The sequence below is a fragment of the Mesoplodon mirus genome (genome assembly GCF_964341445.2).
Source record: "Mesoplodon mirus genome assembly, chromosome: 5".
NCBI lineage: Eukaryota > Metazoa > Chordata > Mammalia > Artiodactyla > Ziphiidae > Mesoplodon > Mesoplodon mirus.
This window is the reverse complement of record NC_138980.1, coordinates 45,770,910-45,792,603: the sequence shown is the minus strand read 5'-3', so window position 1 is coordinate 45,792,603 and position 21,694 is coordinate 45,770,910. Positions and strand designations below refer to the sequence as shown.

At 52.0% G+C, this 21,694-nt stretch overlaps 1 protein-coding gene across 15 annotated transcripts in view; it reads right to left on the bottom strand.

The window, feature by feature from the left end:
- Positions 1-21,694, bottom strand: part of EPS15L1 (epidermal growth factor receptor pathway substrate 15 like 1) — a 100,430-nt gene that overhangs the window by 14,206 nt on the left and 64,530 nt on the right. For 7 of the 15 annotated variants that reach the window (XM_082621148.1, XM_082621136.1, XM_082621149.1 and 4 more), the window contains 7 exons: positions 21,141-21,264; positions 20,190-20,240; positions 18,954-19,090; positions 14,703-14,763; positions 13,612-13,694; positions 7,028-7,160; positions 4,533-4,580 (listed from right to left, as the gene is read on the bottom strand). In XM_082621148.1, coding sequence (XP_082477274.1) covers positions 4,533-4,580; positions 7,028-7,160; positions 13,612-13,694; positions 14,703-14,763; positions 18,954-19,090; positions 20,190-20,240; positions 21,141-21,264 — 637 coding nt within the window. The remainder of the gene's footprint in view (positions 1-4,532; positions 4,581-7,027; positions 7,161-13,611; positions 13,695-14,702; positions 14,764-18,953; positions 19,091-20,189; positions 20,241-21,140; positions 21,265-21,694) is intronic. The other 8 variants (XM_082621145.1, XM_082621140.1, XM_082621146.1 and 5 more) reach the window with 3 other exon arrangements.

The window sequence follows — 21,694 nt, the reverse complement described above, 5'->3', positions numbered from 1 at the left end:
CACTGTCAGAAGGAAAAGGAGAGAAGGGGGGAAAGTAGCCACACTTTTGGGGTCCTCAAAAGACAAATATCCTTTGGACTGAAAAATACAATTTTCAAGGTTTCCATGAAAAGCTCCTAAGACATTCATATGGAAACCTGACAGGGGCTACTTTAGTTCTGCAGGAAAAACGGGGAGGGGGTACATGACATATAAACGAATTTATAAATCACAAATCAGTCTTTGCAACTAAAATAATGCAGACTGGCAGGTCTCACAGTTCTGCTTTTTGAAAAATCATATTTGTTCTTTGATTTGCGCCTGCAACACACTCTGCTGAATCAGCCCTGTGTGCTGGCCTGCCTCGTCCCTCTGAGGGGCCTAGGGTGCCTTGGGCGGGGGACAAAGGAGATGTTAGCTACAGCCTGGTGGGGAGAGCCCTGGGGCCGTGGTGGCCCAGGCTTTGTTCCTCCCTATAGAGCAGTGCCAACGCTGCCAGAACGCCCCACTGCATGGGCAGAGAAGCGCTGTGCCCACATTTAACAAAATCCCCAGGGTGCCACACAGCGGGTCTGGAAGCCAGTTTGAAGGCATCTGTGCACTGGAGGGGGGGGGTGCAGAGCCCACCCGGAGCCCCCTTCCGTTGTAGGGGCCGCACGAAAGGAGCCGAGAGAGCCTGCAGTAGATGGGGGACCCGCCCACTCTCACTCCCTTTACGGCCAGTTCCCACCACCCACTCAGATACACACATGTGCTGTTTTGCAACTGACAATGGTGGCGGCGGGGGGTTGACTCAGTGCTCTCAATGTGAGAGATGGAGGGATGAGGGACCACATTCATCCCATCAGAACAGCAAGGGCTGCACAGGGAACATCTTCCTGGGCCCCCTCACCTTGCTGTAGGTGGAACCAAGGGGCTGCGGGAGGCCTGGGGGCAGGTACACGAGGCACTCCCCCGGTGGCCGGGGAGGGGGCCGGGGTCCAGGTGGCCGCTGCTGTCTGCTCACACGGATGCACAGACAGCAGAGAGGAGAGTCCACACTCTGCGAGCCTGCACCCCAACCCGAGGCCCCGCTACACCCCGCCGCCAGAGACCAGCGGGCTGAGCCCTGACTCCTCTGCTCCAGAACGCCAAGCCTGGGCACTCGCACCCCGCTGAGCAACAGGCAACAAAAGCGTCACTCAACTCCCACTCAATCCACCGCTCGATTCCGGGTGCAGGAGGGTGGGCGTGTGCTAAGGTAGGCAAATGCTTCTATTTTCGAACTCTGCCAACTTTGCAGAACAGAAATTCACCCCAAAGAGCAATTCATCTCCAGGCGTTTTACAGGTTAAGAGGCTGAGAGGACAATGACTTTTCTCCCTCTGCTGGGAGCCGGCTCTCGAGCACATGTTGTCAGGGGTCCCGCCCAGCCCTGGCACAGAAGCTCCCGGCGGGCAGGGGGTGGCCTGTGGGAAAGGAGGACTCTGCCAGGCTGGGCGCCTGAGGCTCCCCTGGAGCACCCCAACCCTGGCTGGCTGGCAACTGCCACAATTTTCCAGGCTCCTCGAGCTGGCAGTGAACTGCTTTTGTCCCGTTCTAGAACTTCACAGGTACCCACCAAATTATCTCTCTGAAATCATCGTGGGAACGGAATTAAAGTAGTTAAGCTCAAGGCTGAGGTGCTAACCGCACGGCTCAACTGGAGAAGCCATTTTAAGAGTGGATCTTGTGCAATAAACAAGGGGACAGAACCCACACGGGCCAAGGATGACCACCCTGGTTTCACCCCCAGCCTGGCATCTCAGAGCCAAGCACACACCTGGGCTGGCGTCACGGACGAACCCGGGGTGTCCTCCCTGACCGAGTCCTGTGTGGCAGCTCCCGGGACGGTCAAGCAGACTACCGAGCCAGCGGGCTGGCCCAAGAGTGGGTGGCAACCAGAAAACCGCCCAGGAGAAAGATTCCGCAGCCAGTCACCCTGTGTGGAGTCAGTCATGGCTGTGGGAGGGGACTCATGTTCTAGGGGAGAAATGACTATTTATCTATTTACTTTTTGAGAATCACTTGAACCAAACAGGACCCCAGTTAAATGGTATCCCATTGTCCTGTGTGTGTTGGAAGAATTATGGGAAGGGGAAGGGTTCAGAAAGACATCACCAGTGTGTGCATGGTTTTATCCTGAAGGTGCAAAGGTTATTAGCAGTAATAATAATTAAATTGGGGAAAGGTTAAAGGTGACTGGCTGGTTAGCGGTGAAGGCGCGCTAGCTGGTGTCACCCGGGCGCTGCAGGAACCGCAACGCGGGGCTGCACTTGCAGGAAGTGGCAAGGGTGGGGCCCGGGGCACAGGATCCCGCTATCTGTCGCCGCAGGCGCGAGGCCCAATCACTGACACCCACACAGCCATTTCCTGCACTTAAAAAAAAAATCTGTTTCTCCCTTTGCAAATCAACAACTTTTACCTAGAAACTCTTTAGCGGTGAGCTCTGACTGATCTCGATCTCCGGTCCGTTGCAGAAAGCACACCGCTGTTTACCTGGGGGAGGTGTGCCAGCGCTAACTCTAACGGACAGGTTTCGGCGGCTGCCAGAACGGTCTGTTTTGCATCTGCCTAGAAGAAACCAATTCTCTCTACCCCAAACAGACACCTGCTGGTCATTTCATACCTTGATAGACCTTTCTAGAAAAGACCTCCAGGCACAGAGAACTCAGCGCTGACGCCAAAGCTCCGTGCACATGCCACAGAGGGCGATTCTTGACAGCCCCCAAAGGTCCACTTTCTGGCTTGGGTCAGAGCAGACGGCCAGCCGCGGGCTGTGCCGGTCACACACCTATGGCACCAGAACTCTTTCCCAGAGAACGCTGGTGAGGGTCCCAGTTGGTGGGATCCCCACTGTGACTGCACAGGCTGATGCTTATATACGTGTGTTTGTCGCATGTCAATTAATCTTTAATCAAGCTTAAAAACACAAACAAAAAAACAGCTCCCACAGAATGTAAAAACTGAAGCCCCTGGTGCACAAGAGATGGCACCCCAAAAACCAGGAGTAACTCAGACCCAAACGTGCATTTGGTCCCACGAGTGACGACAGCTGAGCTTCGCCAGAGAGGACCCTGGAGACCTCTTTGAAGTTCAACTACCCACGCTCTGACTTTTTTTCAACTGCAAAGATTTCTGCTAAACTGCAATCTCATGGGGGAAAAGGATCCCTTGATAAATCCCTGTATGCATATGTCCACCTCAGGCCCAGCCTCTGTCTTTCCCGGGAAAGGAGCTAGGGAAGGAGGACCCCGAGTCCTGGTCTCTGTACCCTGGGGATGGGTTGGGGGATGCACACCATGCCCATCATGGTAATCACTGTGCAAGGCACTTACCATGGAGGCCACATGCTAGGCCAGAGTTGGTCCCATGTTCAGGCAGGGAAACTGAGGTTCGGCGAGGTTAAGACACTTGCCCAGAGCCCCTCAGGGAGATGGAAGAGGCTGGAACGTGAAACCATCCCGATCACACAGCCTCTCGGGATTCTAGTGGGACGGGTGGCCCAGATGCTGGAGGGATATGGCATCAGATTCGCCTGTCCTGGCCTCACACATCGGAGCCGACTCCAGGCGCAAAGACCTGGCAGGGTTCTAGAAACCTCTGGGTCCCCTGCAGACAAGCCTCAAGTGGGAATGTGGCCAGTCAGACCCATTTCACACGTGGGGTGGCGAGGGTTACAGAAGAGCCCACTCCTTCCTCTTGGTTTTTGGAGTGCAGGTACGAAGCTGTGTGTGTGGGTTGTGAGAAAAATCATTATCACCCAGCAGGCTGGACTCTCCACTCGCCTACCTTCGCGGGATCACAGCTCGACCGCCAGGGCCACACGTCCCCGGGAGCAGGGTACCTGCCTCATCTCCTCCCAGCTCAGCCGCCTGGGACCAACGCTCCCCCACATGTCAGGATGGCCCTTGAGCGTGACCGCCCGGCGTTCCCAGGTGAAGGTGGCCACTGCCACATGCTGGCCACGCGGCCCCTCGAAGTGGGAAAAGGCTGGGTCAGCAAGATGAGCAGAAAAGCACATTCCATTCCCTCCCTTGCAAATTGCTGGACTTTGTTTTCTTACAAAAACAATGACAACAACACTTGGCCATCTTCTTGGTTGCTTCTCATCTTTAGCAGCCAAGAAAACAAGAGCCAGGCCTGATGCTTTCATAACAACCGTTCTGAGTGGGACTTCCTCCAACTCTCCTCTGCTGACCTGTCTTGCTAAGAACCGGATAACTGCCAGGCGGCTCCTGTTTAAGTGGCCTTGCTCCTTGCGGCCTGGATTGGGGAGGGGAGAGCAGTGTGCACAGCTGGGCTCCAATTCCCTCAATCAGGGAAGCAGCGTGGGGTGGACACCTTCCTGCGCATCCCTCAAAGAGCCAAATGCCCCCCACCCACCTACATCCACCTGCTGGGTCAGGTGTCCCTCGCGGGTACATCGGCATCGGCACAGCCAGCAATTTCCAGGTTGTTAGAGGTTAGTATGAAATCACAGCAGAAACATCACTGGAAGTGTTCCAGCGGCACCCGCCACACTGTGTACCTACCACCCAGCAGTGTGTACAACGCAGGGATTTCCTGTTCAGCCACTGCTTCTAGGTGAGAACCAGACGAGAGACATTTAGGCCTCTACGCAGACACATCGTGGCCGCTCACAGATTAAGCACTGCACACAAGCTGACTATTGTCCAGAGCACCCGAACCTCACAGCTTGATTCTCATTACAGTTGTCTATGGGGGTGGGAGGCCGGCAGGGGGGTGGCGGTGGTCCCTGGGTCCAGGGCTGGTCCTGCTACCACCTTGCTGCGTGACCTTGGGTCACACGTGACCTCTCTCACTTCCCTTTCCAGTTCCGGTAAGAGGGCATCATGGTGCCTGCCCCGTCTTTGCGGGTCTTGCTGGAATCTGGCAAGCAAACAGTCATGCACGTGCACCTTGAGGGCTGTGATGTGAAGAGGATATTCGGGGCACCTGGCACCTAGCAGGCTGTGGCACAGCAAGGTTGCGGCAGCCCAAAGCCACGAGCAAAGGCAGCCTGAGACCCCCGGCATACAGGGCCAAACCTCCCCAAACGTGGACAGCGCTCTAAAAAGCCCGAGCCCTGAAGTCAGCTCCAAGGAGGTGAGCCGTGCCTCTGGCGGGCTCTGCTTTCTAAGTCCACAACACACTGAAAGCAGAAGCCAAGGCGGGGTGGAGAGGCTCGCAGAGGGAGACACAAGGGGAGGTGACAGCGGAGGGCAAGTTCAAAAGCACCCAGCATTGGTTCAGGGAAGGGGAGGAGGCCGAGATGAGTGTTTCCAAGAAACCCTGAGAGTGAAGCTCTGCGCCTGCCACAGCCAATGAGGGGAGCAGCTCCTCCACAAGGCCCGACAGATGCTGAGCTGCTGGGCGTGTGTGCACTCGTGTGTGTGTACTTTCACGTGTGCAGTGTGCATGCAGGTGTATGCAAGCACTGTGAGAGCGTGTGCACGAGTGCAGTGTGTGACTGCGTGTGCACGTGTGTGCAGGTGTGCTGTGGCTCCCATCTTTCAGGCGGAGTGAGAAGGCCCAATGTCATTCCATCAGGAGACCATCAGGGGTTCCCTAAGGGCCACTGCCTCTAAGGTATATATAAGCGGCCTCTCACAGACACAAGGGAATTCCTTTGTTGTTTTTGCTTTTCTCCCCCGTTTTATGATAAATGCCTTTGATGCGTGGCTTACAGAAGTGATCTCTTTATGTGTGTGTTTCTGCTCACAGTTCACAGAAAACCTGTTATAAATTCACCCCGCCTGTTGGTCGTGCTTTCTCTCATGACCCATCCACAAGGAGGCCAAACTGGGCAATGCAGGCGGAGTTCCTGTCCTCCTGAGAGAAAGCCCTGGCCAGCCCAGGTGACAGAAGGGGAGAGGGAGCGTTTTTAAATAGCTTCCCCTCTGTTTGGCTCCAGTGGCAGGTGTAGGAAGACTGGCCAGCCTTGGACTGATGACCCCTTGAAACTAGAGAGCTTGGGGGCCTGCACTGATGACCACAAGGTACCAAGGCGAGTCCCCGGAGCAGACTGATGGGGAAGGGTGAGCTCGGGCGGGAAGGAGAGCACCGCCCTCCGACAGAAAGGACCGGGGAGAGGAAGGCTGTGGAACAGAAGGCACGACCGAGGGAGCGTGTGGTTCTCCTGTGGCCACCCAGAAGTCTAAGGACAACATAGGTGACTTTGCTGGGAGATGAGCACGAATGATGAAGAGCGGACAGATAAATCGACTGGGAAATTGCAGTGAATCCCTCTGCCGCTTGGAGCAATAGCTTTCTGCTTTTGAGTCTGGTAACCTGGCCTGTTGGCCTATCGCCCTCACGTAAGAGAGGTCCCCTGCCTGAGCTAACAGTCCTCAGCATCCTCAGGCGGACATGCCAAGCTCACTCCTGAGAGAAAGCAGCCACACCACCGCAGCCAGGAGAGGTACAGTCTACAGGAAACCCCTTGCTCGGAGCCATCCACCTAGATGCTGGGGCTGGAGCGGAGGAGAAGGGAGCCCCGAGCCATCCTGCCTCCTCTCACATCAAACACGGCCAAGGAAGACCCCCCCCCACCCCTCCCCAAGTCCTTAACCAGTCTGGAGGCACTGGATTGAGGGGGGGCCTCAGCCACTGCTGCTGCCGTCCCCACCCCTGGGCCCTCCCTGAGCCAACCTGGGAAAGAGCTCGGGTCGGGTGGGGAGGCCGGAGGGGCCCCGACTGCATGCTGAACCGGGGGCCATGCGGCAGCTCTCCCGACCGCAAGGAGAGCTCTGAGCTCTTGGCCTTCCCGAGACCACCCTGGAGCCCCACATAGAGCCCAGAGCCAAGGGGCCCAGACGACGAGGCGAGGGCAGGTGGGGCGGGAAGCATGTCCCAGGCACACAGTGTGTGCAGACCCAGGCGACGGGGCGGAGGGGAGACCCTCCTGCTCTGAGTGCAGGCCCTGCAGCGTCTGCTCTACTCTGGGCTGGTAAAAGGAGGGGCCCTCAGTGCCCCCGCCACCTGGCGACGGTGGGCGGGTGGCTGTGAGAGAAGAAAGCGTACTGACCGCTGGGCGGTTTAGGCCGCGGAGGAGCAGGTTTCTTCGGAGGCAGAGCGGGAGTGTCCTGTTTACTTTTAAAGGGGTCATCTGAGCATCCTGCCCCTCCAAAGGAGGAGGTGAAAGGGCCAGAAGTTGGGGGCTGTAAGAGAGGACACGAAAGAGAGGCAGAAATAATCGTTAACACGGAGGCAGCGGACGTCCACCGAGCCCTCCGGGGTGCACAGCACGGCCGCCACTCGGGCCCAGAGTCTCTCACAAGCCCCCCCCCACTTTCCTCCACCCTCAACAGCCGGGGTCCTCTGGCCTGTGAGGAGCAGCCAGCAAACACACAGAGCAGGTGAGAGTAGCCCGGTGCCTCGACGGGCTTCTGACATGGGGTGGGGGTGGGGTGCTCCCTGCCACCCACAGGGGGATATCAGGTCTCTCCTGACCCCAGGGTCCCCTGGGCTTCCTGCTCATACTTCAGAGATGCGCCCAGCATCCCCCCCTTCAGTCAGTGTCAGGCGCTGGGTCAGAGCGGCACCAGACCCTCTCTGTGCCCGTGGGCTGCCTGACCCAGTGGCTCAGGTCAGAGCCCACCACAGCCCCGTGGGCACAGTCATCGCTGCCTCCAGTGGGCTCTTGTCACCTCTGGCCCGGACCCTCCCCCAGCCTCCTCCTGCTTCTACCCATCTCCACATCTACCACCTCAGACCCAGGAGGGACCATGTCAACCAGCAACAGAGAGATGCCTGGATAGATGGGTGGGCAGGTGGGTAGATGGGTAGGTACAGCTGCCAGGCAGGTAGGGAGGTAGGTAGATGGGGGTTGGGTAGTAGCACTGAACAGCCCTGAAGCTTGAAGGTAACTTCCAAGCACTCCTCAAGTCACGCAGGGCCTCCCTCACAGCCCCTCACCACCCTACCCACCTGCCACTGTCCAGGGCTTTAGCTTCATCCCTGCAGTTGCCCCAACCCTCTCCTGGCCAGTTCCCTGGTGCCTGGAACCCCCTTGTGCCCCATCTCGAGGCCTCCATACATACAGGGTCCCCAACTGGGGGCTCAGCCCACCCCGTCCACCTCAAGCCCCTCTTCTTCCTCAGAGACTGGCTAGACCTCACTGCCGCCCCCAGAGCTCTCCCTGACACCCCTTCCCACTAACTGCCTGCTCGGACATCCTGGTGGGAGCTGACGGGACACACACTATCACGCCACAGTGATGGGTACTCAGGCCCCTCTCACCTAACTGGGGCAAGCTGCCTGAAGGGCAAGTACCAGTGACAGGGCGCACACCTACCAACTGCCTGCAGCAGGCAGGGACTTGTCTACCTGTGCACCCTCACCTGGAGCACCAGCACAGTACCGGGCACAACAAACCTCCACCGACAGACGGATAAGCACAGACAGCCAGAGCTGCACCCCAAAGGGAGGAGACTACTTTCTACAGAGGTGGGAGACCACATTTAGGAAAAAGTAGAGCAAGGAGATTCATAGCTGCTAGACACTAAAGGAATTGGTGGACACGGGAGTGAAAATGCTGATAAGGTCCTCAAAAAGCAAAGGAAAGGAGAGGCGCAGTGGGACAGGGTGGGCCACACGCAGCAGCAGTGGAGGGGGGGTTGCGTGAGGAGGGGCACTTGCAATGCCCTCCCCAGTGGGGCAGGTCAAGGGACACAAAACAAAGCAGGAACACAAGAGTGCACTTGTGGGGCCTTCTTAGGTAATCTGGTTCCGACCCATCACTGGAGAAGTGGGGAGAAGGGCTGATGCCAGTCACAGGGACGCGGCTCCCCCTCTTCCGGATCCAGTCACGGGGACGGGCATGCGGCCGCCCCTGCCCCTGGTACCTAGATACTAGCCTCAGGTGGGAGAGAGGCGGCCAGCCCACAGGGAGGAGGAGGGGGCCCGGAGTGGCTGCTGCACACTCAGCCAAGCCCACTGGGCGCCCTGGTTCCTCCCCACAAGCCTCTGGGGCCGCCAGGGTAGGAGACGCTCACTCGCCAGGGTAGGAGACGCTCGCTGATCTTCTCACATCTTCCCAACGGCCTTGGGACAAGTCCTACTGTCACCACTTCTATCTTATACGCAGGGAAACTGAGGCACGGGGAGGAGATGCCTAACCTGCTAGTCACACAGCACCTCAGTGGGGGAGTCAGGGCGGGAACCCACGCCATCCACCTCCTGGGCCAGGGCTCTCAGGCCCTGCCCTTGGCTGCTGGCAGCCCGCCCCCCGCCCCCCACAGGAGGTCTGGGGACTGTCCTCATGCCCATGAGGGAGACATGCGCAGATGCAGGCAAGAGGCAGAGCAGGGCAGAAGGCCCTGGGGAGGATGGGGTCTAATGGGAAAGACTCATTTCCCTGCCAAGACCACCTGGGCCCGCCGGGAAGCTCTGAGCCAGAAGGGCTACAGCGGGGCGAGGAGGTCCCTCCCTCCACTGCTGCTCCCCCGCCTTTCCCAGGCTCTGTGACGCTTGTCCTTTTCGGTACAAAAGTCTGGGAGTCTCTGCAAAACCTGCTGCTCGAGTTTCCAGAACGTCTGCTGCAGAGCACAGTGGTTGGGGTGGGATCTGGAGGCCCTGCTACCGGCTCCGTGCCTCTGTTTCCTCGTCTATGAAACAACAATAATGACAGGCCCCAGCTTGCAGGGCTGCGGCAGGAAAACGAAAGGTAATGCATAAATTGCTCCGGTGGCGCCTCGACCGCATCAGCACAAAGATAGCATGATTATTATCACGCCAAGGATGTGGATGTGACTAGAACTCTCTTGGATGCCCGCGAGAATCTGCAAACGCTCCATCGGCCACCGATGCTTCATTTCTGCTGCTTCCCATCATTCACAGAGCCTTTCCCAGACGAAGAGAGCAGTAGAGCTAAGGTGCCGTGTCGACCAGCAGCTTAGCTCTAAAGTGAGTGGGTTAGGGTCTGCTGGTTGGGAAAGAAGACGCAGTGGGGGCTAAGGAGATGGAGAGCGAGGGAATGCTGGTGCCTCTGCTTCTGCCGTTCCCAGGACACAGCCTGGGTCTAGGACTCTTGCTACCCTCGCCACAACCTGAGACAGGCAGGAGGGAATCAAAACCAATCTCTTGGCAGAGTGGAGGCGCGACCAGCCCCCGAGGCCCGAGTGGGCCCCAGTTCTTGTCTTGGGTGCTGCGAAGGTGCCAGCTCTGGGGAAGGGTGTAGAGGGACACCCAGGGCTCTCTGCACGTGACCCCCCCCAGAGTTGTGGGGTGCACGGGGCCCTTGTCCACTCAGCCCGTGCAACCCCCAGCCTGGAGCGCGAGCTGCAGTGAGCCTCCCGGCTGGCTGGAAACTCCACGGGCCAAGCCGACTCTCCGCCCCCTCGTCTGTCTAAACCCACGGAGCCAGTGGGCCCGCTCCAAGGTGAAAGGGTTCCAACTGTAAGCGCCTGGTTCACCCACAGCAGGGAATTATATCACTTCTGACACCAAAAAGCCTGCGTCATTTCCGAATCCTAATTTTCATGACTTGAAGTTTCCCAAGAAGCTTCCTTTGGGACCTGACTGGTTCCTACTCAGGCTGCGGCTTCAGGGAAAGTTGCTATTTTTAGAGGGGTTTCAGTAAAGCCGGTAGGGGCTTTCTGGCTGGGCTAGAGTGAAGTGTGCTCCAAAAAAAAAAGAAAAAGAAAAAAGGACAGACAGAAAAGCTACTATATGAGAAGCAGCTCTAAGAGATTCATGGTTTAAAGAATTGATTTAAAGCAAACGACTCTCAACTTAAAAAAAAAAAAAAAAAAAAAAAGACCTAAATAGGGATGCACGCTTGAAAAACAACTGAAAATGGGCTGACAATGGGCAGTCAAGTATTTCATAGGTGGTTTTTTTGGGGGGGCAGGAGGAGTGAAATAATTAAGTTAGAGTCTTGTTTTTATTCTCAGATGCTCTCTGAAATCTATTTTGGGGAATGTGTTCTTAAAGCAAGGTAATACTGTCTAGAAAAATCTTCTCAGGTGTTGAGGGACCTCAACGAAGGGTGCAAGCCCAGAGAACTTCCCAAAGGAATCTACTGGAGTCAGACTGCTGGCTGGCACTCTCCTCTAGCACTGCCAGGCAGAGGGAGGACACTCTAATTTAGGGTGAAGTTAAGAAAGGGAGCCAGCATGCATCGCCAGCGTGCATTGCCTCCCCACCCCACTCAGGTGGAGAAAAGATAGCGATGTTAAAACACACACACACACACACACACACACACACACACACACACACACACACACCAAGAAGTCAAAAAAAAAAAAAAAACACCTTCTTGCCACTTTACTTTCATTTCCTTCAGCATTTTATTTATATACACAATGTTGTTCTTGAAAAACAGAAAGGGAACCAAAAGGGAAAAACAGAGACCTATGAGGTTAGGGCCCTGTATTCAGTTGGGCAAGTGGCATGAGATCAGGAGCTGATGGAATCATGGAAACAAAACAATGGAGTACTGGAGACAAACTTTCCATGGCCCCATCCAGCTCTGTCCCGCCCAGCGCCATGAACAGGAAGGGGCACTGGCCCTGAAGTCACAAGTGCACGTGTGTGCAGCCTGATCTGGGACACGAGGACAAGGAGAGGGAAAGCGGAATTAGAAAAGGGAAAATGCAACTTTAGGTTAGAACGGGCAGAAGGAGGGAAGGGCCAGGTTCTGAACTGCCCGGCTCTGGGGTGTTTCTGCAGCTATGGGAAACGCAGGCACTGCCTGGAGGAGGGAGACGCGGCCGTTCCTGCCATCCGGGGCCCCGCCAGGCTGGCCACCCCACACACAGCCTCAACTCAGGTGCTTCTTGAAACAGAGGACCCTGCTCATGCCCTTGTCCTTGTCCCAGCTCGGGGGCACTGCTAGCTCTCACTCCCTCCTCGGCCTTGAGCAGGGAGAGGGCCCACTTGTGCCAACTTGAGAATACAGTGTGAACCCCTTCCCTGGAGACTGCCGCCCCCGTGTGGCAGAAGTTTTCTCATTTCAGGGGATGGTTTTCCACTCGCTAAGCACGGACAGAAGACAAGGACACACAGCTCCACTCGAGGAGTGTGTGTAACAGCCACGCAGTGACAGGCAAACATGAGGGCAAGTCTCAGGCCCTGGTCCCTTCTGGCTGATCCCAGATGGTGCCCCGACCGTCAGCGTCACAGTTCCCATACGAGCGATGGAGGCTCATTCCCTCCAGGCACTGGAAGGAGAGAGGCCAAAACTCCAGCACCTCTGGGCTCCCTTCTGCGGCGGCCAATGGGCAAACAGATGCTCTGCCTCTGGCCAGAAGCTACATTTGCTACCTCAACAGTTTATACTCGCGCGTTTCTTTGAAAACATAAACAAAATCCCAAATGTTTCTCGGAAGCCACGCACCACAATCACGTTGCTAACCACGAGTAATCAGCGCCCAGACAGTCGTGAGCCCCGCGGGCTGAGTGAACGTGGAGGAAGCACGCAGGATGCCCTGAGGAGCTGGCATGCGGGGGGAGTGGTGCCGGGGGCCCAGGACTCCCCACCGTGGGTGCCCATCCCACACACTCCGGGGGGCTCCCTCCCCACCCCACCCCCACCAGCGAGGAGTCAGGAACCGTATCTGAATGTGGTCGCCCCCCAGTGCTCACAGTACCTGGGCTAGAGCAGGCGGCTGGGAAAGACAGGTGGACTAAACAAAGAATGCAGGGCTTTATGGCTCCGCGGCCACAGGCTGTGCCACACGCAGCTCTTTATCTGTGAGGGATCCCACCCTCACCCACCGAGGCCAAGATGCGCACACCTAACGCTGCTTCCCTTAATTCTTGGCAAAGAAACACAGGCTCACGGTCAAAACCAAGGGACACTAAAGGTTAGAACAAAGAACAGCAGACCTACTCACCTAGGCCAACATTTTCGACTTCTTAGCAGTTTCTTCTGGAATTTACCTCTCAGTCGTGGGCTTCTACTCTTATTTCTTGATCTGTCCATTTTGGACATATCTATTGACTTCCTGCTACGTTAAGCACCACCCTCCAAGCCCCTCTCGAAAGAGCTCTAACACCATCTGCGGGACTACATCCACAGTCAGTTTATGTAACTATGGCCGCGTAGACACCATCCAGTCCAACCAGGAGTGACTATCGTCCTTCCTGAATGGCTCACTTTTCACCTGCATATTTATTCACCGAGCCTAGCCCTCGATTTCCACATCCTTCTCGGGTTCTGTCCATGGGCAGCTCCAGACACACCTCCCGCCTTCTGGCCCATGGCCCATGGTTCCAGCCTCAGCGGGCTGCACGCCAGGCCTGGCCCTCTGGGCCCAAGACCTTCTCAACTTTGTTCAGCCACAGAGTCGACTTTATCACCTGAGGTCTGACTGCCATCAGACACCAGTGGCAGTAGCGGGGAGCCCGCAGCACTTACGCCTTGGGGATGGACTCAGGGCTCTGGCAGTTTCGCTTGGAGAAAGGGAAGTGGGTCCAGCCACAGCCATGGGCACTTTCTAGACCCCGTCTGCTGACTCACGACCGCACATGAGGATACATTTCAGAGTTTGACAGGTGCCAAAGAAATATATATGTGGCATTAAACAGTTACACCTGGCAGCCCACGACAAGAGGCACAAGGACACTGGCAGAGGCACAGGGGCTCCGTGGGAAGGGCTTTACCTTGGACATCTGGCTGAAGTCGGCAAAGCCCTCAGCACTATTGAAGGACCCACTTCCGAAGGGGTCTAAGGTTCCAAAGGGACCTGCAAGCAGCACCAGCAGAGGAAGAGTTACAGGGCATTCACAGAACACGCCTCCTGGGAGCAGGGGAAAGTGTCACCTCTTGGTTCTCAGTGGCTCCCAAAGCAGGAGATCCATGGAGGTCACGTTTGTTTGATGGGGTGGTGAATCGGGTGCAAGTCCTCAACAAGGCCCCCTGCCCCCGCCCACTCTGGCTCATGGTTGGTGCAGCTCAGCCAGATGGTTTGCGGCCACGAGAGCCGGCGCAGGGAGAGCCAGAGGGACTCTGCCCTGTGGCTGTGCTGCAAGCCAGCATCGTTCACCGTCACCAAAGGAGTGACAAGCACCCTGTGGAAGGAGAGCCTGCTGTCTGTCCCGCTGGATCAGGAGGGAGAGTGAGAGGGAGGCGACCAGCCACCCACATGATTTATGTGGGGAGGTCATCTGCAGGTAGAGATTTTTGCTGAGCTTTCTCCTTTGGTGGGTGGTGCGATTTGTCCAGAATAACCCACGAGCTCACCTACGAAATCAAACTCTGTAACTAACAAGTGCAAGATGTTAGGCAAGGCGGCAGTACCAAGTGGAACCTGTTTCCAAAAGCAAGGGGGAGTCTGCAAACGCTCCCCTCCCTTAAAGGCACACCTAAGAGTTTTATGCTATGAGGGGAGGTTCCCTCAAATCCAGTGCCCATAGCACAAGCCTCAGTAAAACTTTGGATTCCTTTAGGAAAAAAAATCCAAAGGTTAGAACCAAAGATTCATAAGGAGCACTGAGCAAAGAGTAACTAATACATTGGTGTTATTACTAAATTAATCCCTACCGCCAAGCTTCCTTTTCATCCAGTAAGATGCCAGTTCTTGCTCAGAAAGATGAGCAGCCAGAGGGGAATGGCTTTGGCTGCACTGCCTCAGGCGAGGATCTGAGTCCACTTACTAATGACAGAAACACTGAGGACACACCAGATTTGGAAATGGGTGGGCCGTTCCACTGCCCGAGGAAGAGTGAGAAGGAAAATAAGCCATCAGTCTCACCTGATCCTTTTGAGGAGACACTGGAGGATGAAAAAGGATCACTGGATTCAAAGGGGTCGAGCTGAGCGAAAGGAGAGAGGAGAGAGTGAAAAGCAGTTCCTTTGTTCATCATCCATTCATTCAACCACAAACTTTCTTGACATCTATATGCACCACATCTGCTGCCCAGCCTTGGGGAGGATATAATGATTTAACTAAATCCCGGCAGAGTTAAGTCCCAACAGACCAACCCCTCCTGCAGATAACACCTATAAACACTCTGAACTGGAAAAAAAAAAAAAGTCATCACCTGAAGACCCAGGAAGTGAACCAAAGCAGGAAGACTTTGGAAAAGAATTGAAACTTGGCAGAAAAAGCAGTACAAGATTGAGTTTTCCGGTTTTTTTTTTCTTTCCCTGTGGTTGTTTTTATCTTGGCCGCGCTGCTCAGCTTGCAGGATCTCAGTTCCCCGACTGGGGATTGAACCCGGGCCACGGCAGTGAAAACACCAAGTCCTAACCACTAGACCAGGAAACTCCTGAGCTTTCCCTTTTGACAGCTACAGTCTGAGAGTATGGGGGAGCTATGACTCCAATAGAAAACTCACTGTCTTTCTGGACTGAAGCTCAGAGGAGGGAGCCCCAGGACAACCACAGCCATGAGAAAGGGATGCGGGATCTAGAAAGGAGAGGCAGAGAATGGGAGCCCCAAATTCCATGACAAGCTCTGTCCACGTCTCAGGCTCACCCCTACACTGTGTGTGGGTGGGCAGACTCAGAGCAGCCTACAGCTAAGGCCACAGGAATGAAACCACAGGTGAAAGAGGGAGAGTTTGCAATACAAGTCTCACCAAGTTAGTTGCCTGCTGAAATAAAACCATCCACACTCTTTGGAGGAATGCAACAGAATCCAGTCTCCACAACAGAGCACTCACAATGCATAGAATATGTTTTTAAGTTATTCAACATACAGAGAGAACCTGAAAAATGCGGTTCTCAAGGGAAAAGACAATCAATGGAGTCAATCTCAAGATGACCCAGATTTTGGAATTCTCAGATGAGGGTGACTTTAAAGCAGCAATAACTGTGTTTAATGAGATAAAGGAAAAAACACTCAAGATGAACAAAAAGACAGGAGATCTTAGTAGAGAAATGGAAACTATACAGAAGAAACATGGACATTCTCAAACAATGTAAAGTACAATATCTAGAATAAAAACTTCACTAGGTTAGCTAACCAGCAAATGACAGAAAAATGTAAGTGAAGTTGAAGATAAATCAGTAGAAATTACCCAATCTGAAGAAAAAGGAGGAAAAAAAGAATGAAAAGAAACAGTAAAGACAATAGCAAAAGGTCTAACATCTATGTAACTCGAATCCCACAAAGAGAAGAGAGAGAGAATAGAATAGAAAAAAATTTTTTTTCAAAGAAATAATGGCAGAAAACTTACCAAATTTGGTGAAAGACATAATTTATGGATGTAAGAACTTCAGCAAACGCCCAGCAGCATAAATACAGAGGAAAACATATCCAGACCCTACACAAACTACTAAAAAGCAAACGTAAAGAGAGGCTCTTTAAGGCAGCCAGAGAAAAGAACATAACTATTTTTTCCTCTTTAGAATTCATACAGTGGATTAAAGCAAAAATTAAAACACTGTCTTATGGAGTTTAATACATTTAGATGTATTACATTCATAGGACAACGATAACAGAGATGCTACTGTTTGGGGGAGGGTGGATAAATGAACCTATATGATTACAAGTTTTCTACATTTTACATTAAGTGACATAATATTAATTCCAAGTAGCCCATGATAAGTTAACAGTGTATATGGTAATCCTTAAAGCAACCTCTAAGAAATAATGAAAAAAGGTATGGTTAAAAAAGGCCAACAGATACCAGAAAATGGAATTCTAGAAAACATTCAAATAATCCAAAAGAAGACAGAAGAAGGGGAACAGAGGAATAAAATACAGAGGATAAAAGAAAGTAAATAATAAAATAGTAGACTTAAATCCAACCATATCAATAATTGCATTAAATGTTAACAGACTAGACACTCCATTTTGAAGGCAGAAATTTCCAGACTGGATAGAAAAGCAAGGCCCAACTACATGCTTGACACAAAAGACATCCTTCAACTCCCAGACGGTTGAAAGTTAATGGATGAAAAAAGATATATCATGCAAAGACTACGCATAAGGAGAACGAGGTGGTTATTTTAATATGTGATAAAAATAGATTAAGACAAAGCACCAGAGGAAAAAAGGAACCCTTTATAATGAAAAAAAGGTCACTGAATCAGGATGACACAACAATCATGAATGTGTAGGCACCTGAAAGAGCTTCAAGACACATGAAGTTAAACTTGACAGAATTAAGGAGGATATGGACAATTCTGCAATCATAGGAGAAGATTTTAACACCCCTCTCTCAGCAACTGGTAGAGCTTACAAACAAAAACCATAAAAATAGATGACCAGTCCTGTAACAAACCATAATGGAAAAAGTATATATATATATATATATATATAATATGTATACTGAATCACTCTACTGTACATGAGAAACTAACACAATATTGTAAATCAACTATACCTTACATTTAAAAAAAGGAAAAAAGGGGAACTCCCTGGCAGTCTAGTGGTTAGGACTGGGCACTTTCACTGCCATGGCCTGGCTTCAATCCCTGATCGGGGCACTAAGATCCCGCAAGCCACATGGCGTGGCCAAAGGGAAGAAAAAATAGACAATCAGAACAACCACCTTGACCTAACTGGTATTCACAGAACGTTACACCCAACAATGGCAAACAGACATTCTTCTCAAGTGTACAAAGCATGTTCACCAACACAGACCATAAAACGAGTCTCAATAAATCTAAAAGGACCGAAAACATACAAAATATGTCCTCCAATAACAGTAGATTTAATTAGAAATCAGTATTATAAAATACCTAGGGGGAAAAAAAAGTATCTCGAAATGAAACAATATACTTTAAATAATCCAGGTTCAACAGAGCATTCACAAGGAAAACTGGAAAATATCTCAAAATGAATGACAATGAAGATACAACATATCAAAATGTATGGAATGCAGCTAAAGCAGCACCTCAAAAGAAATGCATAGCTTTAAACACTCATATTAGAAAAGAAGATCCAAGATCGATGACCTAAGGTTGTATCTTAAGAAGTTAGAAACAGAAGAGCAAAGTGGGAGGAAGGAAATAATGAAGAGAAGAAATCAGTGAAATAGGAAACAAACAGGAGAGAAAATCAACACAGCCAAAAGTTGGCTCTCGGAAGAGATCGACAAAATTGATAAACGTAGATAACACAGACCACCAACACCAGCAATGAAAGGGGGGTGGATCCCGTGACAGGTCTTGCAGATAGAAATGTTACAGGTTAATCCCTGCCTTCAAGGAGCTCTGGGGCCAGTGATACATACCAGTAGGTCCATGGAGAAGTGAAAAACTAGGGAATGGGTAAGGTGGGGACAGAGATGCTGCCTAGAACGTGAAGGAAGGCTATACATTGCCCTCACTTAGACACAAAAATTCTCCATTCAATCACAAAGCTACTTTTTGCTTTTTAAATCCTCATTTACACCAATTTAAACCAGTCTGTTGAGTCTAACGTGCAAAACGTATGGTTTACTACTTGCTGGGGGGCAGGGGAGCATACTAAGTGCAGCCAGGCTGTGGGTCTGGACTTCCTCCTGCCATGGCGGGGACCCACTGAGGCTGGCTGATGCCAGTGTCACCATCAGTGCTTTGCACTAGGAAGATGGCAGGAGCAGTCACATGGAAACCTGTGGGAGCGTGTGGTGCTCTATTTTGTCTTTGTTGGGAGGTGGAGTGGCACTGGGGGCAGACGATAGAGCAGAGAACCCAGCAGGTGGGCCTGAGCTGAAGTAAAGGGGCACAGAAAGGGACAGAGGAATGACAGCTCTTCAGGACACAGCGCGCCCTGACTTGGGCTCACTGGACTGCTGGATGTGACACCTCGCTTCGTGGGACAAGCCTCTGTAGGGATAGGCAGTAACGGTCACCTTGCTAAGCAGTAACGAGGCTTGGCCTTCGAGCCAGCCCCTGGGGAATCCCCTGGCCTTGCACAGTCCTCATTCGTCAGGCTTAGCACTCACAGTCTGAGTGATGGAGGCCCTGACTCGGTCCACGGAGGGTGGGGAATGGAAAGGGCTGCCTTCACACACGCAGAGTATGCACGTGGGCAGCACCAGAAGGCAGCCTTTCCGGGGTCACTCACCTTTGAAGGTAAGGAAGGGTTTTTCGTGAATGGGTCTGAGGTAAATGGGTCGTTCTTTGTCTGTTTCTTAAAGAAGTCGTCGGGGGCAGAGCCATGGAATGGGTCGTTTTCTTTGAAAGGATCCCCTCCAAATGGATCTAGGTGTTTTGGAAAGAAGAAAAAAAACGCCCCATGAATAAACATTATGCCTAGTGAAAGAACCCAAATATAAAAGAACACACAACTGACTGGCACTATTTACATGAAAGTCTAGAAAAGGTAAAAACCGCAGTGGCAGAAAGCAGGTCAGTGGTTGCCAGAGACCGGGGGGGTAGGGGGTGGGGGAGACCAGGGAACCTTCTGGGATAATGGAAATGTTCTCTCTCTCACACAACTATACACATTTGTCAAAACTTGTCCAGTTCTGCACTTAAAATGGGTGAGTTCTGTTGTGTGTTTATTATACCTCTCAATAACACTTGATTTAAAAATAATATGAACAAACAGATAATATGAGTAAATCCATAAGGACAGAAAGCAGGGGCTGGAGAGTGGGACTAGGGAGACTGCTCATGGGGACAGGGTCTCCTTTTGGGGTGATGGAAATGTTCTGGAGCTACACAGAGGGAGTGGCTGCATAACACAGTGAATGAACTAAACGCCAATGAAATGTGGTTAATCTGTGTTATGTGAATTTGTTAATTTTGTGTTATGTGAATTTCACCTCAATAGAAAAAACAAATACAAGGGAAAAAATTAGATAAATAGGCAGCATGATCCCAACACCACGCCCAGGGTGCGTTCATTCTCCTCGAATGTGGGGTGTGGGCCTGGTGACTAGAGGAGGGGCAAGCCACCATCACCGGCAGGGAACAAGATGCTAGGTTTTTATGCAATGCGACGCTGTCCTTCCCAGTCCACTCCCTGGCATGTGTGGGCAGAAGTGCCACCACATGTGGGTACCAACGGGACACCCTGATGCCACCACAGGTGACACAAGCGGGCACAAGTGTCCAAACAGTGGCCTAGCTATCAGGGGCTTCTTTTCTAGTTCTAGTTCTCATTATGCTGTGCGACTGGCAAGAAGGGGCACCAGACTGTGAAAGGGAGGGACAATGGAGGTTCCTTCAGAAACTGACCTGGCAAAGGAGGCTGCAAGGTGTTTCCCCATTTCCCTCAACCTGAACTAGGAATGGGAATATTCTGAGAGCCAGTCCACAAAATGTTTCTTTTAACAAAGCCTTTTTTTTTTTTTACCTGTTGAAGCCGTCTGTTGTTCGGCAAAGGGGTCGCTCTGGAACGGGTCACCTGGATTTAGAGAAGAGAGGACCGTTCAGGTCTATGGTAGAAATGACCTTGGTAGAGCAAAGTGGGGAAGCAGGGGCAGCCACTGACTAAGGCAGTTTGTCATGGCGAGGACAACTAAGATAAAATGAAAAGTACTGTTGGCTGCTCAATACGGGCCTAAGTCAAGGAAAATGTAGGGCAAGCCTGAATTCACTCTCTCTTTCTACACAGTGCTTTACTCTCCTGTCTCACCCCCGCCCCTCCCCATCACTTCCCAGGGCTCCAGGAACCTGGGACCCTGGAGCTGCCCCATCCTCAGCCACATATGGTACATCTGAGCTTCAGGAGCTGCCTGACTCATCTCTCAGAACTAAGGTGCTTCCACTCCAAATCTGAAACTGGAAAGGCACTCCCTCTGCCCTCTCCCTGCCCTGGCATTTTTCTCAGAAAAGTACAGATAGCCTTCTTGGAAATACTGTTTTGCTCTGCAAAAACTGAAGAAACTTAGGAAATCTTGTTTCTAGAATTCTTCTTAGTTATTCTTGACTCGTGTGTGGATCTGGATGAACTCACCACGTTAAGACCTTAGATGTTTACGTGGGGATCTGCTGTTTACTAGGTGGTTCCATAATCACTACTACATCTGTTTATCAATCCCGAGAGGTGGATGGGAACTGAAGCATGCAGAGTCTCAGGGCCAAGCAGGCCACCCTTGAACGTGGATGTCTCTTGGTGAGCCTGAAGCTCTTCCCACCCCCTCCCCTCAACACCACAGCTCTTTAGATAACCAGGTGGAGTGAAAAACTCAAGAGGCCCATTAGGCTCAAAGAATTTCTTTCCTCCTAACTGTTCTAGTCACTGGACAACCCTAGGGGGCACAAAACAGCCTTTCAATGATAAAGTGGGTGCCAAATGAGATACCTTTGAAGGGATCAGCTCCTTTAAATGGGTCAGATTTGAAGGGGTCTTCTGCCTGAAAAGGATCCGGATGCAATTCTTGGGCGTTGTTGCTAAATAACAAGGCTTTATTTTTGAAAGGATCGTCCTATAATTTTGTGAAGAGACAGGACAGGGATTTAATTATTTCAGATTTAAAGCAAAGTATAGAATTCTATACCTAACTGGTATATTTTCCCTCTAAGTGATGTGACCCTAAAGAGAGTAATTTTTTTTAAAAAACATAGAAGATGGACTTTAGTTAATGATAACATGTCGACAATGGTTCATTAGTTATGATAAATGTACCGTACAAGATGTTAATACTAGGAGAAGCTGGGTGTGGGGTACATGGGAACTCTCTGTACCATCTCTGCAACTTTTCTCTAAGTCTTCTAAAATTTAAAAGTTTATTTAAAAATCATTGAGTGGAAGCAACCCAAGCGCCCACCGATGGATGAATGAATAAGCAAAATGTAGTATCTACATACAGTGGAATACTATTCAGCCTTAAAAAGGAAATTCTGACACATGCAACA